The sequence below is a fragment of the Pelophylax lessonae genome, assembly GCF_965119305.1.
Source record: "Pelophylax lessonae genome assembly, chromosome: 4".
In the NCBI taxonomy this organism is placed as follows: Eukaryota; Metazoa; Chordata; class Amphibia; order Anura; family Ranidae; genus Pelophylax; species Pelophylax lessonae.
The window spans coordinates 666,575,173-666,591,405 of record NC_138771.1 but is presented as its reverse complement, the minus strand read 5'-3'; the positions used below and the strand labels follow the sequence as shown (position 1 = coordinate 666,591,405).

The 16,233-nt window shown below is 42.4% G+C and overlaps 1 protein-coding gene across 1 annotated transcript in view; it reads right to left on the bottom strand.

Moving 5' to 3' along the window:
* Positions 1 to 16,233, bottom strand: part of LOC309554200 (NACHT, LRR and PYD domains-containing protein 12-like) — a 612,971-nt gene that overhangs the window by 567,483 nt on the left and 29,255 nt on the right. Inside the window, exons 5-6 of the mRNA XM_082255834.1 lie at positions 10,447 to 12,160; positions 4,539 to 4,685 (exon numbers count right to left, since the gene is read on the bottom strand). Of these exons, the coding sequence (XP_082111960.1) occupies positions 4,539 to 4,685; positions 10,447 to 12,160 (1,861 nt within the window). The remainder of the gene's footprint in view (positions 1 to 4,538; positions 4,686 to 10,446; positions 12,161 to 16,233) is intronic.

The following is a 16,233-nucleotide window of genomic DNA, read 5'->3' as shown; positions in this document are numbered from 1 at the left end:
GGATAAGGGATAAATTCTCCATCATCTGGGAAATCTGTGACTGGCACAATAAATCTAAATCATCTCTCTCATTATCTGTATAACTACAGAGACCTCCAATGGGTTCTACAGAAATTGTATTGAATGTTTGTCACGCTGTCCTTCCATTTGTATTACAGTGCAGCCCAGGTGTCAGAAGACCTCCCAACAATGTCCCACCTCCATTATCTCATCACCATCCAATGTTCTAAGGCTTAGTATGTGTGCTACCCCAATATAACAGATCTTACTCTTCATTCACGGTGAAGCTGGCATTCCGGAGGACCTCACAACAACGATACACTTCTGATTCTGACATCTTCTCATCATTATCCAATGTTACCTCCAGACTGGTCAGAGTTTGGTTTGTGGTGATAATTGAACAAAGAACATCACAGCATGATAATGTCATTTTACAGCGATAAAGTCTGGTGGGAGAAACAAGAAACAAATGTGAAATGTTCTTCCAGTGACTTGCAAAAGTAGACACATTCCAATGAAGTAGACACATTCAAATGAATAATTAGTGGGCGGGATCTTAGAACATGAAATGTTTGGATATTTGGATGAATTGGACCTCCCCTATGAAATGTTTCCGAGTTTTCACCCACCTTAAAATTCTTAGGGCTTAATTCACTATAGAATCTCGCATGAGATAATTGGATCACGTGACATATTTTATCCAGTTATCTCATGCGATATTTAAAATGTCAATTCATTGTCAGTTTATGCACTAATTAACTGAGATTGTGAAACACGCACAGTAAATGCTGCATAAATTACCTATAAAGTCGAATCATTAAACTACTGTATATAAATAAATAAATGCATTTGTTGATTAAGTCATGATCTAGCCATGAGTTAATCAAGAACTATATTTAAATTAGCGCTGGTTGTTAGGGAGCCGGCAGCTGCTGGTGGGCTTAACATCCAGTAAACAACATGGTTGTTAAGGAGCGGATGGCCAGATTCCCCACTGACAGCAGAATATAAACAAAACCATTGCCAATATTTAAAAAAAAAAATTGTGGGGTCCCCTCAATTCATACCAGGCCCTTCAGGTCTGGTATGGATTTTAAGGGGAAAATGTTTAAAAAACTGGTATGGTTCTCCCCTCAAAATCCATACCAGACCCTTATCTGAGCATGAAGCCCAGCAGGCTAGGAATGGGGAGGTAAGCGCCCCTCTGAACCATATGAGACCACATGCCCTCAACATGCCCCCCAAAGCACCTTGTTACCATGTTGATGACAATATCCTCTTTCCTACAACCCTGGCCCGGTGGTTGTGGGGGTGCGGAGAGTGATTTATAAGAATATTAGAGCCTCCTTTCACAAGAGGGTCCCCAGATCCCAGCTCCCCATATGTGAATGAGTATGGGGTACATAATACCCCTACTCATTCAGCAAAAAAGTCGAAATGTATATTAAAAACAATAACACAGGTTTTGGCAGGTCTTTTATTAAAAAAACAAACAAAAGAAAATGTTACCCAAAATAGATTCAATGCCAAGCATGATGAACGCTGGCTGCTGACCCGAATAGAAAAAAAACAAGCCACATCTATGCTTGGCTCCCACTGAAAGACAGCTCTGCCGCCTCCAACTGCTATAAAAAAATTAGGGACAGACCACATGATGATGTCACCGGGTGACCCCACCCCCTTGTTACATCATCGACCGGGCATGCTGGGGCGATGATGTCACAATGGGGTGGGGTCACCCACTGGTGTCATCTGGTGGCCCCACCCTTAATATTTAGTGGCAGGAGGTGGCACAGCTGTCATTCGGCGGGAGCCAAGCATTGATCATGGTTCAAACTTTTTACATGTTCGGGAGTTCTGGTGCAAACCAAACCAGGGGGTGTTGGGCCCAACTCTATCCAGAAATCTTTAGTGAAGTCAGACATCTGCAAATAGAATTAATAGCACAGACAGACATAAGACACAAACATTCTTGTTGATATCTCCCAGAAAAACTGAAATTCAATAATAGGCAAATCCTCCAGAAGGAGAATATGAGGAGGACGATCCTCATCAGATGAGAGCTCTGCTCATTTTATGGAGAAATAGTTTGTAATGAGCAAATGAAACAGAAAGAAACAAAATACAATAAAATGAAGCTGACAACACAGCTCTATATAGTATAATATGTGTTTGTAGAGGGACTCCAGAGGGGGTTTATGTCCATAGGATACGACCTTTATACCTGAACAGGATACCCACCAAGAGCAGAGAGGGGAATATAGGCACTCACTGCCCAGAGCCAGGACAGGGGAAGCCTTGGGACTTTTTATGGCAGATAAGGACTCATAAATGTAATGTGAGCTGGGGATGTTCATCATTTCTTTTAATGATGGGTGATGGGTAACTTTCCAGGATTTAACAACTATCCTGAAGAAAGGAGACAATGACAGATAATATTTCTGGAATATGAGTTGTATTAGTTATGGTACGGCCTTTTGCACAGAAATGAGAACTGCCCTATATCTCTGCCTTAACTACTTGTTAAGAATATGGATGGTCATTCCATATGTACATAACCTGGTCAGAGATCTACTTTAACCACTTTACCATTGGATGATTTTGCTGTCTTACGTCTGGGCCACTTTTTGCGATTCGGCACTGTGCAACTTTAACTGACAATTGCGCGGTCATGCGACGCTGTACCCAAACGAAATTTATGTCCTTTTTTCCCCACAAATAGAGCTTTCTTTTGGTGGTATTTGATCACCTGTGCAATTTTTACTTTTTGCGCTATAAACAAAAAAAGAGCGACAATTTTGAAAAAATTACAATATTTTTCACATTTTTTATATGAAATTCCCCCCCCAAAAATAAATGTAAAAATCAAAACTTTTTATCATTTTAGGCCAATTTGTTTTCTGCTACATATTTTTGGTAAAAAAAATGACAATAAGTGTATTTTGATTGGTTTGCGCAAAAGTTATTGCGTTTACTAACTAAGGGAAAGATTTCTGTCGCTTTTGGTGTTTTTTTTTTTAATGAGTAATGGCGGCGATCTGCGATTTTTTTTGCGGGACTACGACATTGCGGCGGACAGATCGGACCCCTAACTGACATTTTTGACACTTTTGGGGTTACCAGTGACATTTCTACAGTAATCAGTGCTATAAATATGCACTGTTATTGTAAAAATGACACTGGCAGGGAAGGGGTTAATTTTATTGGAGAGGGAGGGGTTAATGTATGCCTGGTGCTTACTAACGTGTGTGGGGGGAGGTGACTGTGTGACACAGGGACAGATCGCATGTTCAGCTATGTTGAACCCTGCAATCTGACCCTGCCTGTCACTTCAGAGATCCGCCTGCTCTTTTTACACAAGCGGGCGGATCTCCAGACTTGATTCCCCGACGATCGGGGAAGAGCAGCGGCGATCGCCACTGCTCCTCCCCTGGACCGACTCCCGCTGTGACTGAAAACAGCGGGAGCGAGCCTCTGGCGGCGCGCGCGCGCCGCCGAGAAGGGGGAGTGTCTGCCGACGTAGGTCTACGTCGTCATACCTACAAGAGCCACTTTGCCGGGGTAGAGAAAGCCTGTAGTGTATGTGCCCCTGGGGTGGCAGCCCAGGGGTGCCTTAATTCTCACTGGTGAGGGGCAGCTCGCCTTGAGTTTTTCGGCACCATGGTCACTGCACCTACGCACACTTTTTTAAGCACCTGCCTCTTGGGCAAGGCCTTTTGGCTTCGACCAGATGAATTTTTATTCCGGCCGGAAGGCCTGCCTTTGTTTTTCACTTAGGCACTAATTCACTCCTCCACTTCCCCTTCCCCACCTTTTTGTTTGTGTGTTTTTTTTTCTTTGTGGTGTGTCACTTCACTGTCACTCTTCTCTTCCTGCAAGACGAGTACGGTGTGGGTCTCTGGGCCTACCTTGAAAGTCTTGGGAGGGGGTGGACATGGCCTTTTGGCTTAGTTCGCCCTCTCTCATGGGGGTCTCCCTTCGGGGGAGCCCCACCCAGTACTTGGGGTGGGCTGTTTCGGCAGTCCCCCTGGAGAACGGGGTTTGCCAGGTCTCGGCCAGGCAAACCATAGGAAGTACTCCAGTCCCTGTCAGGAGTCTTGCGCCCCGGGGGATCAAGGTATAGGTCCAACCTCTTCGGAGGCCAGACCATTTCGCACACCCTGTGCAGTTTTTGTGTATTCACGTTTGCGTGTGTGCACTTTTTTATGCACCGGGTGCTAAGTCTTTTTTGAGTGTGATTTCACACGCTTCGGGCTTTTAAAAAAAAAAAAAAAAAAAACAAGAGCCACTTTGCCGCAGTAGAGCTCTAGTGAGCAACGGCAAAGTGGTTAAGTGAGTCCCCAAAATCCAATGGATGAGATTACAAAGAGAAAGATTCCCTCAGAAAGGAGAGAAGACATGAGAAGAGGACAGGTAATGGAATATTCTACATCAGTGAGGATAGAGGACACCCAGAGATATAAGGAAACACTGAGAGACGGGAAAAATCACAAGACATCACATTTCCCAATCACTGCAAGATCACAGGTTTCTCTTACTCTAAACTCTGAATTTTACTCTCCGGGTTCATCAGAAAGGAAAGATTAGCAGACTTCATTTGATCTTCTGAAGAGGAGGACTCTTCTTCACCTTCTGCTTTGTCCTCTCCAGGACGATCTTTACTGGAAATAATACAACCCCAAAATCTAAAACACGATAATGAGATAATAATTACCACCAAGAATGTGTGACATCTGACCTCAAGAATAACAATGTAACACCCAACATTTCCCTTCCACATGGCTGCCTTCACTCTGGCTCTGCAGTCTCATACTGGACCTAAAGAGGACTTTTCATTGGTGGCTATGAGCACGTTTTGAAATCACACTCCAGACAAAACTTAGATGAAGCCCCTGATATTCAGCATATACAGCATCTCCGCCTTACCTACACAGGGGTTTTCATTAACAGTTTCTGGAAAAGCCTGGAACACCACTTTGGTTCGAAATATAAAATGCAGTCCAGACATTCCCATCTCCACCCACTTCTGCAGACAATTGGTCCCCCAATCTTGGGATGATGATGTCACGCACCTAGCATTATTTCCATCCCTTAGATCTCTGAACACTACGTTTTTCCTTCATTGGCTGGACACACTTATTCCTGCCCACCAATGAATGACTGGCAGATCGCACCTGATCTGGCAGGAGGAGCTGGGGGGGTTATGACAGAGGGCACCACTGCTGAACATTGGACAAACTATGTGCAGACAAACTGTGCAGACACACTGGGAAGGTCATACAATCTATTGATGGTACATAATATCACAATACTGGGGGGCCTATGAAGTGAATTGTCATCATTCCACACCACGGGTCATCTCACCCCAATACAGTTTTAGTAGAACCCTCTATATGTGTACTGATAAAACCAAGACCCCCTATAATCCTTTCATCTTGGGGGTCTGTGCTGGTAATTGGAAGATAGGAAAAATATAAGGACCGCTGACGCTTTTCGGGAGACACGCTCCCTTCCTCAGAGCTGGTCCATCATTCTCTAAGCTCAAATTTATACTGAAGTATATAGTATCCATGCCAACCAATAACATAAACAGAATATTTTTTTTTTTTATATTCTGTTTATGTTGTTGGTTGGCATGGATACTATATGGCCCTGACCAGCGTACACGGTGGAGAGGGAGGGATTTGTGCTAGCACATTCAGAATAAATTTGAGCCTAGAGAAGGATGGACCAGCTCTGAGGAAGGGAGTGTGTCTCCCGAAACACGTCAGTGGTCCTTATATATGTCCTTTGAGGTGGATTCATTTTATGCGATTTTTGCTTTTCATGTTTGTGAGTTTGTTTTTGGCATTTCAATTAAAAATTGTAGAGGTGTCCAAGGGTAATTCACTAGGTGCTTGCGCCTTCTTTTTTTTTTTATAATGGTGACCATATACAGTATATCACAAAAGTGAGTACACCCCCCACATTTTTGTAAATATTTTATTCTATCTTTTCATGTGACAACACTGAAGAAATGACACTTTGCTACAATGTAAAGTAGTGAGTGTACAGCTTGTATAACAGTGTAAATTTACTGTCCCCTCAAAATAACTCAACACACAGTCATTAATGTCTAAGCCGCTGGCAACCAAAGTTAGCACACCCCTAAGTGACAATGTCCAAATTGGGCCCAATTAGCCATTTTCCCTCCCCGGTGTCATGTGACTCGTTAGTGTTACAAGGTCTCAGGTGTAAATGGGGAGCAGGTGTGTTAAATTTGGTGTTATCGCTCTCACTCTCTCATACTGGCCACTGGCAGTTCAACATGGCACCTCATGGCAAAGAACTCTCTGAGGATCTGTAAAAAAGAATTGTTGCTCTACATAAAGATGGCCTAGGCTATAAGAAGATTGCCAAGACCCTGAAACTGAGCTGCAGCATGGTGGCCAAGACCATACAGCGGTTTAACAGGACAGAATCCACTAAGAACATGCCTCACCATGGTCGACTAAAGAAGTTGAGTGCACGTGCTCAGCGTCATATCCAGAGGTTGTCTTTGGGAAATAGATGTATGAGCGCTGCCAGCATTGCTGCAGAGGTTGAAGGGGAGGGGGGTCAGCCTGTCAGTGCTCAGACCATACGCCACACACTGCATCAAATTGGTCTGCATGGCTGTCATCCCAGAAGGAAGCCTCTTCTAAAGATGATGCACAAGAAAGCCCGCAAACAGTTTGCTGAAGACAATCAAACTTAAGGACATGGATTACTGGAACCATCTCCTGTGGTCTGATGAGACCATGATAACCGCATTTGGTTCAGATGGTGTCAAGCGTGTGTGGTGGCAACTAGGTGAGGAGTACAAAGACAAGTGTGTCTTGCCTACAGCCAAGCATGGTGGTGGGAGTGTCATGGTCTGGCGCTGCATGAGTGCTGCCGGCACTGGGGAGCTACAGTTCATTGAGAGAACCATGAATGCCAACATGTACTGTGACATACTGAAGCAGAGCATGATCCCCTCCCTTTGGAGACTGGGCCTCAGGGCAGTATTCCAACATGATAACCCCAAACACACCTCCAAGACCACCACTGCCTTGCTAAAGAAGCTGAGGGTAAAGGTGATGGACTGGTCAACCATGTCTCCAGACCTAAACCCTATTGAGCATCTGTGGAGCATCCGCAAACAGAAGGCGGAGGAGTGCAAGGTCTCTAACATCCACCAGCTCTGTGATGTCATCATGGAGGAGGGGAAGAGGACTCCAGTGGCAACCTGTGAAGCTCTGGTGAACTCCATGCCCAAGAGGGTTAAGGCAGTGCTGGAAAATAACTTTACATTGTAGCAAAGTGTCATTTCTTCAGTGTTGTCACATGAAAAGATAGAATAAAATATTTACAAAATGTGAGGGGTGTACTCACTTTTGTGAGATACTGTATGTAATCGAACATCCATATGGAATTAAAGCAAATGGACTTTTTATCCACTTACCAGCTTTTTATCATGTGAGTAGAATGTGTTTGCATTAAAGTTTTTAGCCGATTTACACTATGTGGCTTTCATTGCTTTGATTACATGTGGATATTTAATTATATATATACAGTGCCTTGCGAAAGTATTCGGCCCCCTTGAACTTTGCACCCTTTTGCCACATTTCAGGCTTCAAACATAAAGATATAAAACTGTAATTTTTTGTGAAGAATCAACAACAAGTGGGACACAATCATGAAGTGGAACAAAATTTATTGGATATTTCAAACTTTTTTAACAAATAAAAAACTGAAAAATTGGGCGTGCAAAATTATTCAGCCCCCTTAAGTTAATACTTTGTAGCGCCACCCTTTTGCTGCGATTACAGCTGTAAGTCGCTTGGGGTATGTCTCTATCAGTTTTGCACATCGAGAGACTGAAATTTTTGCCCATTCCTCCTTGCAAAACAGCTCGAGCTCAGTGAGGTTGGATGGAGAGCGTTTGTGAACAGCAGTTTTCAGTTCTTTCCACAGATTCTCGATTGGATTCAGGTCTGGACTTTGACTTGCCCATTCTAACACCTGGATATGTTTATTTGTGAACCATTCCATTGTAGATTTTGCTTTATGTTTTGGATCATTGTCTTGTTGGAAGACAAATCTCCATCCCAGTCTCAGGTCTTTTGCAGACTCCATCAGGTTTTCTTCCAGAATGGTCCTGTATTTGGTTCCATCCATCTTCCCATCAATTTTAACCATCTTCCCTGTCCCTGCTGAAGAAAAGCAAACCATGATGCTGCCACCACCATGTTTGACAGTGGGGATGGTGTGTTCAGGGTAATGAGCTGTGTTGCTTTTACGCCAAACATAACGTTTTGCATCGTTGCCAAAAAGTTTGATTTTGGTTTCATCTGACCAGAGCACCTTCTTTCACATGTTTGGTGTCTCCCAGGTGGCTTGTGGCAAACTTTAAATGACACTTTTTATGGATATCTTTAAGAAATGGCTTTCTTCTTGCCACTCTTCCATAAAGGCCAGATTTGTGCAGTATACGACTGATTGTTGTCCTATGGACAGGGTCTCCCACCTCAGCTGTAGATCTCTGCAGTTCATCCAGAGTGATCATGGGCCTCTTGGCTGCATCTCTGATCAGTCTTCTCCTTGTATGACCTGAAAGTTTAGAGGGACGGCCAGGTCTTCGTAGATTTGCAGTGGTCTGATACTCCTTCCATTTCAATATTATCGCTTGCACAGTGCTCCTTGGGATGTTTAAATTTTGGGAAAATTTTGGATCCAAATCCGGCTTTAAACTTCTCCACAACAGTATCTCGGACCTGCCTGGTGTGTTCCTTGTTCTTCATGATACTCTCTGCGCTTTAAACGGACGTCTGAGACTATCACAGTGCAGGTGCATTTATACGGAGACTTGATTACACACAGGTGGATTCTATTTATCATCATTAGTCATTTAGGTCAACATTGGATCATTCAGAGATCCTCACTGAACTTCTGGAGAGAGTTTGCTGCACTGAAAGTAAAGGGGCTGAATAATTTTTGCACGCCCAATTTTTCAGTTTTTTATTTGTTAACAAAGTTTGAAATATCCAATAAATTTAGTTCCACTTCATGATTGTGTCCCACTTGTTGTTGATTCTTCACAAAAAATTACAGTTTTATATCTTTATGTTTGAAGCCTGAAATGTGGCAAAAGGTCGCAAAGTTCAAGGGGGCCGAATACTTTCGCAAGGCACTGTATGGTCACCACTGTATGGTCACCACTAATCTTGGAGAGAAAGCCAGCCTGACATATTGGAACCAATGGGTGTGAACTGAATGTTCCTGGTGGAAGTGTTTATAACAGGTGAATCAGACTTTGTAGCGGGGTCATTTCAGTCTGGTAAGAGTGCATTTCTTACAATGATGATGGCTCACGTGGTGACTACCTTTATTGAGTAGCATGACCTCTGCACAATATCAGTGATGTTTTCCTCAAGACACATATTGGTTTGGTTTTTTTTTAGTATACTTTATTTATCTTTGCCAAATTTCATTTTGATGTGGACTTTTCCACATTCCACATTTTCCACGCTGCCCGGCCAAACTGAGCAATCGGGGGACAAATCATGTCCAATCAACTGAATTTACCATAGGTGGATTCCAATCAAGTTGTAGAAACATCTCAAGGATGACTAGTGGAAACAGGATGCACGTAAACTCAATTTTTAGCGTCATTGCAAAGGCTGTGATACTTATGTACATTGATTTATTTATTTTTTTCATTTTTGATTTTTAATACATTTGCAAAGGTTTCAAACAAACTTCTTTCACGTTGTCATTATGGGGGATTGTTTGTAGAATTTTGAGGATAATAATGAATTTAATCCATTTTGGAATAAGGCTGTAACATAACAAAATGTGGAAAAAAGTGAAACGCTGTGAATACTTTCCGGATGCACTGTGTATGAAACATATAGGAAGCTGTCCCTGAAGTTAGCTGAAGTAGGCATCCCATAATCTCCCATCCCTATCCAAGTTATTAACCCTCTAATAAACAACAAAAACAAAGCTTAGGATTGTTTTCTGACTTTGTGTGCCTGTGAAGCAGGGGCGTAACTACAGGGGTTGCAATTGCAACCGGGCCCCATGCTCCAGGGGGCCTGTTTGGCTCCCCTGTACACCTGGATAGGAGGGGGGTCGGGGGCAGCATGTAGAGAAATCACTGTCCTCCTTTTTCCTCTTGTAGCTGCAGGAGGAAAATTGAGGAGATTGGTTCCTCTGTATGCTGTCCCCGCCACTCCTCCTATCCAGTTCTCTTGTGTCCTGCTGTCTCTGGGCCCCTGTGTGCTCCCCTTTGCCCTGGGCACTGGATGGCCTTGTCCTGGCACTGCTTGTTTGATAAATAGGCCCCTAACTTATAACAAGTGTGGTAGATGGAGAACATGTCTGATAATCACCGTTTACTGTATGCAGGTTCCTGCTCATTCTCTGAATTCAGTCACTTACCCGACCTTCTGACACCTGTGTAGCAATGGAGATATCATTTTCTGGCACTCTGGACCCACAGCGAGCCATCCAAAATATAAAGACTGAAAACTTTCTTTCTTCAAAGCCTTCAAGCAATAGCTCAGCTGCTTGGAATAATTAATGTCCATCCACAAGTGACCAGTATCTGAGCTGTAGAGCTTCAACCCTGAACAACCAGACATGACTCTCCTGATGAAGTCCTCATCCTGAGTCTCATACAGACAGAAGATGATCTGAGTATAGAAACCCTGATTGATGTCCTTCATGGCCCATTCTATCATTGCAGATCTGGCTCGGAGTGAGATGGGGATTCCTGTGACCTCTGAGAATGTCTTCACTGCCTTTTCATTTAAGAGACCAAACAGGAATTGTACAGATAATGCTAAATGTGAGGAATTCACACTGAAGTCACGGAGTGATTTCCCTTTACAGATCTCGGGGAGTAAAGTTCCTTCCATAGATCCGGACCCATCATCCAGCCCATAATACAGAGCAGCAAGGAACTCCTGTACACTCAGGTGGATGAAGCTGTAGCAGGTCTGGGTGCGGACGTCCCAATGAAAGATGTTCTCATTCAGAAATACAGACTCCACCTCATCCAGAGAAAGTCCATGTCTTTCTAGATCTTTCTTCTCAAATAAGATTTGTTTGTTCAGAACTCCCTGATTGGCCAGAGCACACAGCTTCTTCAGACAGGTTTGTTTCCGGTCTACAGACTGCTCCTTCTTGCTGTGATGGGTTAGTAAAACCTCCAGGTAGAGAAGGTAAATTGAAGTCATGGTAATACACCCCATTAAAGCCAATTTTGTTTTTATTTCTTGTTTCATTACAGTGCAGACAATCCAGCATGTGATGGGGACGGCACACATGGTATACAGAACGTCATTGTCCTTTATTATACTGAGAACTTTGTCTGCATCTTCTTTATTTCCAAATAATTTATGGATATATTCCTCTTGATCGTCCCTTGTAAATCCCTGGATTTCCACATTTCGAGAATCATCAATGAATGTTTTAAGTTTCTCCATGGCCAGTGACCTCGTGGTGATGATCAGAGAAGATTGTGTGAGAACCTGTCTCCTGAGCAGTTTTTGGAGAATTATTTCTTTGTGGGTTTCCATAGAAATGTCAAGACTACCCTCAGATTTCTCCTCCAGAGTCCATCTCAGTTCATCAAACCCATCAACTATGGTGAGAAGTTTTCTCTGAGGATCCTTCAGAATAGAGACCAGGTCATCTGAACTCTGCAGTCTGCAGGCTCTTGAAAAAAGTTCCACAAGGCTTATCTTTCCAAGGATGGTGTTGATTTCTCTACAGCTCAGATAAAACACAAAGTCAAATTTGTCTTGGTAGAGATCCCCAGAGGCCCAGTCTAGCATGATCTTCTTGGAGGTCATTGTTTTTCCAATCCCAGCAGGTCCTTCTAACACCACAATCTTAGGGATGAAACCATCTTTATCGGGGTCAAAGAGGGTCTGGATTGTGGTTGGGGATCCTTTCTCCATGATCTGTAGATGTCTTTTGTCTGAACTCCTCATTTCTTCTTCTTTTCCCTCTTTATTCTTGGGTCCGTTTATCAACAATAACTTGGTGAATATTGACTGTAGATAAACAGCCTCCCCCATACGGGAATTATATTCTTTAATCCTCTGGAACGTCTCTTTCTCAGACTCCATGTATTGCTTTCTAAAGTCTTTATGAGAGAAAGGAGAATATTTTGTAAAACAAACAAAGATTCCTGCGAGCAACCTACCTATATCAGATTTTAAATGCCGCAAACACCTCACTTCCCATACAAGTGCAAAGAACAAATAAATAATATAATAGTGTTGCGCAAATAAAAATCTGGGAAAATATGTATTAAAAATAAAATATTAATTATGCAAAAAGGTGTATATAAATATCAACCAACGAGTAAAAAATTGATGTGTAAAAATATATGACAATATAGCATTAATACAAAAAAGGGAAAGGGGAATTTGGGACTTTAAATGAGACTCCTGACCAATGGAGTCTCCATCCCTGTTGCATTTGGCAAAAAAAGGAGGCAAAGAAGCCAGTTGGGACTTTAAATGAGGTGTGGTCAAACATAATTTATAACATTATTGGGTAATAACAAAGACCAGCAGAGAGTAATAAAACGCTAATTTATTGAACTGTACATGGACCAAAATACAGGTAACCAAGTTGCTCACTATGACCACATATCCCATGGTAATGGAGTATACATGAGTAAGACAAAATGGGGGGCTTTATGGTACACAACAGGAATACATAATAATGCGTTGTTCTCCTGGTACATACAAATTGTTACAAAATAATAAAAACAACGGTCTGGGGTACATGGTTTAATAACTTGTAATGGATAAAAATGCCTGTATGTAGCTCGAAGCGTTTCATGACGTAGTCACTTCTTCAGGAGCAAGGCAGGGTACATGCATCTATAGGGAAATAATACACATAATAAGTAATATGAATAGGCATGTAGATAAACCTCACACAAATTTATGGGAGGTATAGCTTACAGTGTGCTGGTATGAAGTCCAAAGGAATGGATCCCAACCGGGAACTGAGGGAACGATGCCCACAGGCATCAGGCAGGTATGGGAACATAGAGGTGTAAATTGTGAATAGCTCCATAGGAGGATCACCGGCAGCCTCGATAAGGCACTGCAGTAAGAAAATCTGCAAGGGTACAGGGGTATTAATTATCTATATACATAGTATATGTTATGGAAATAATAACACTTAGGGCATGGGCTGGTGGTGAGAGCCAGAGGAGTTTAAGAACCAGGAGGGTGGTAGAGATGAAGTAGAAAGTGAAACAGAAAAGGAGCCGGAGCTCGAGTGTAGGTAATAGACCCAATAAATAGAGGTAAGTAGAAAGTGAAGGGCAAAATAAACAATAGGGTGACTAGTACCGTAAGAGAAAGGTGAATGTGCTTCAGAATAAAGAGTGGCCACAAGGGAGACCCAAAATACCATGTGTGAAATAAATGAAAAGTCCATGTGAATAGTGTGTGACAATGGGGAAAGTGAAATAAGAAAGAGAGTGGATACCTGAGATGTTGCCAAAGTGGGGATCGCACCCAGCGTCACGTATCTGCCCATATACAAGGAAGCCGCCGGAGCGACAGAAGCCGCCACGGCAGCCTCCATATATGCGCAGGATGGGAAATCACGTGGCGGGGCAAAGACGCTCAGAAATGACGCCACATCCCGCACGGAAGACGTGGCGCCGATGTGTTGCGGCCGCCACCCGCCCTCCAGTCTAACCCCGCCCACAAAGGTAGGGGTTAGCTATTCACAATTTACACCTCTATGTTCCCATACCTGCCTGATGCCTGTGGGCATCGTTCCCTCAGTTCCCGGTTGGGATCCATTCCTTTGGACTTCATACCAGCACACTGTAAGCTATACCTCCCATAAATTTGTGTGAGGTTTATCTACATACCTATTAATATTACTTATTATGTGTATTATTTCCCTATAGATGCATGTACCCTGCCTTTCTCCTGAAGAAGAGACTATGTCACGAAACGCGTCGAGATACATACAGGCATTTTTATCCATTACAAGTTATTACACCATGTACCCCAGACCGTTGTTTTTATTATTTTGTAACAATTTGTATGTACCAGGAGAACAACGCATTATTATGTATTCCTGTTGTGTACCATAAAGCCCCCCATTTTGTCTTACTCATGTATACTCCATTACCATGGGATATGTGGTCATAGTGAGCAACTTGGTTACCCGTATTTTGGTCCATGTACAGTTCAATAAATTAGCGTTTTATTACTCTCTGCTGGTCTTTGTTATTACCCAATAATGTTATAAATTATGTTTGACCACACCTCATTTAAAGTCCCAACTGGCTTCTTTGCCTCCTTTTTTTGCCCAATATAGCATTAATAAAATACAGTGCTTGAAGACAAAATAGTGCAAAGTGCAAAGCTTAATAAATATTGCAACAAGTCCCAGTAATTAGAATATATATCAATCCATGCAATTTGTAAAATAAAATGATGATGAGTTATCCAAAAAAGTCTTTAGTGATGATCAGTGCAAAGTGGTAAAAAATCTTCTATAGGTGCTCAAGCCGCCTGGATGTGGCTGGTGTTTCTCAAACAAAGTGAGTGACCAACGTGTTATAGCTCAATCTTATCCGTGCACCCCCTTGTGAGTGGGTGCTCACCTTAAAACTGATTCAGTTAGGCTCAAATGCAGGGGGTCTTATGGATGACACTTCCGGGTGGTTCCATCCGAATATCACAGATCAAGTCAGCAAATCTCAACCCAACAGCCAACGTATCATGTGAATAAAGAAGCTTACAATAGTGCTTATACCTTTAAAACCTTTAATTCATATAAAAACATAAGGTAATGCACTCACATGTAATGGTGCATCCATTCACCTTTAGACCGCCATATAAGATAAGGTTTGACAACCATAAGAATACCGTGGTGGTGTAGTGGGAGACGCCGCAGCTGTGTCCTTCCTTATGTGTAAAATCAGCCTGACAGTCTCGCCAGTACCTCGGCGAAGCGCTCCGTCCGTCCTTGCCCCTCCCCTACGCGTGACGACACAAGGGACCACGTATCTTCATCAGGGGCATTTGATTGGACAGCGGGTTGCTTAGTGTTTTATATAGGACAGATAGGCGCCATTTTACCGGAGCTCAATATATATTGAAATTGATATTGAAATAATGCAAACCAAAACAGATGGCCATGGGAGCCAGGTTCACACCCAGCGTGGTGAACCTGTACATGGCAAAATGGGAGGAGGGTTGGCGTAGTGCCGTGCAATCACTGCGTATTATCATGTACAATAGATTTATAGATGACCTCATCATGGTAGCAAAAGGAGATCCCTCTGAGATGGAAAATCTGTTTGAAGGGTTAAATACGAATGACCAAAATATATCGCTTACATGGACTATTAGCAAGCAGCAGATCATCTTCTTGGATTTAGAAATAGACATTATAGATCAACAGATTCGGAAAAGGACGCATTTTAAAAAGACTGACAGGAATTCGTATATTCCAACCACCAGCTGTCATTTTAAACCATGGATTTTAAATATACCAGGGGTCAATATATACGTCTAAGAAGGAATTGCACAAATATGGAGGATTTTGTGGTACAGGCAAACAAGCTTACGCTAATGTTTCAGAACAAAGGCTATCAGAATGAATTTTTAAACAATGAGGTGAATAGGGTCAAGACTATGGACAGGCGGAACCTGGTGTATGCTGAAAAAGCAGAAAATGAGATGAATCATAAAGAAACAAAATTTGTACTAGACTTCAATATACAATACAAAAAGATTGAACAGTCTATAACAAAATATTGGCCGGTGTTGAAGCAGGATAAGATCCTGGGCCCGCTATTGAAGCAAAAACCAGATTTTGTGTATAGGCGTGCCCCAAACTTGAGGGATAAAATTATTAAAAACGTGATAGAACCCCCCCACCAAACCATCTATCTTTAGATGGAATTTTAAGGGATTCCACGCATGTGGACGATGTTACGGGTGTGTAAGGGTATCTAGTAATGTAAGAAAAAGATTAACGTTTGAAAATCCCTCAAACAATAGAACATACGAAATCAAGGATTTTATTACCTGCGACACTGAGGGAGTTGTCTATGTTATCAAATGCCCCTGTGATAAATTTTATGTTGGGCGCACTAAGAGATGCCTAAAGGAAAGAATCAAGGAACATGTTTATAATATTAATAGGGGATTTGAAAAACATTAT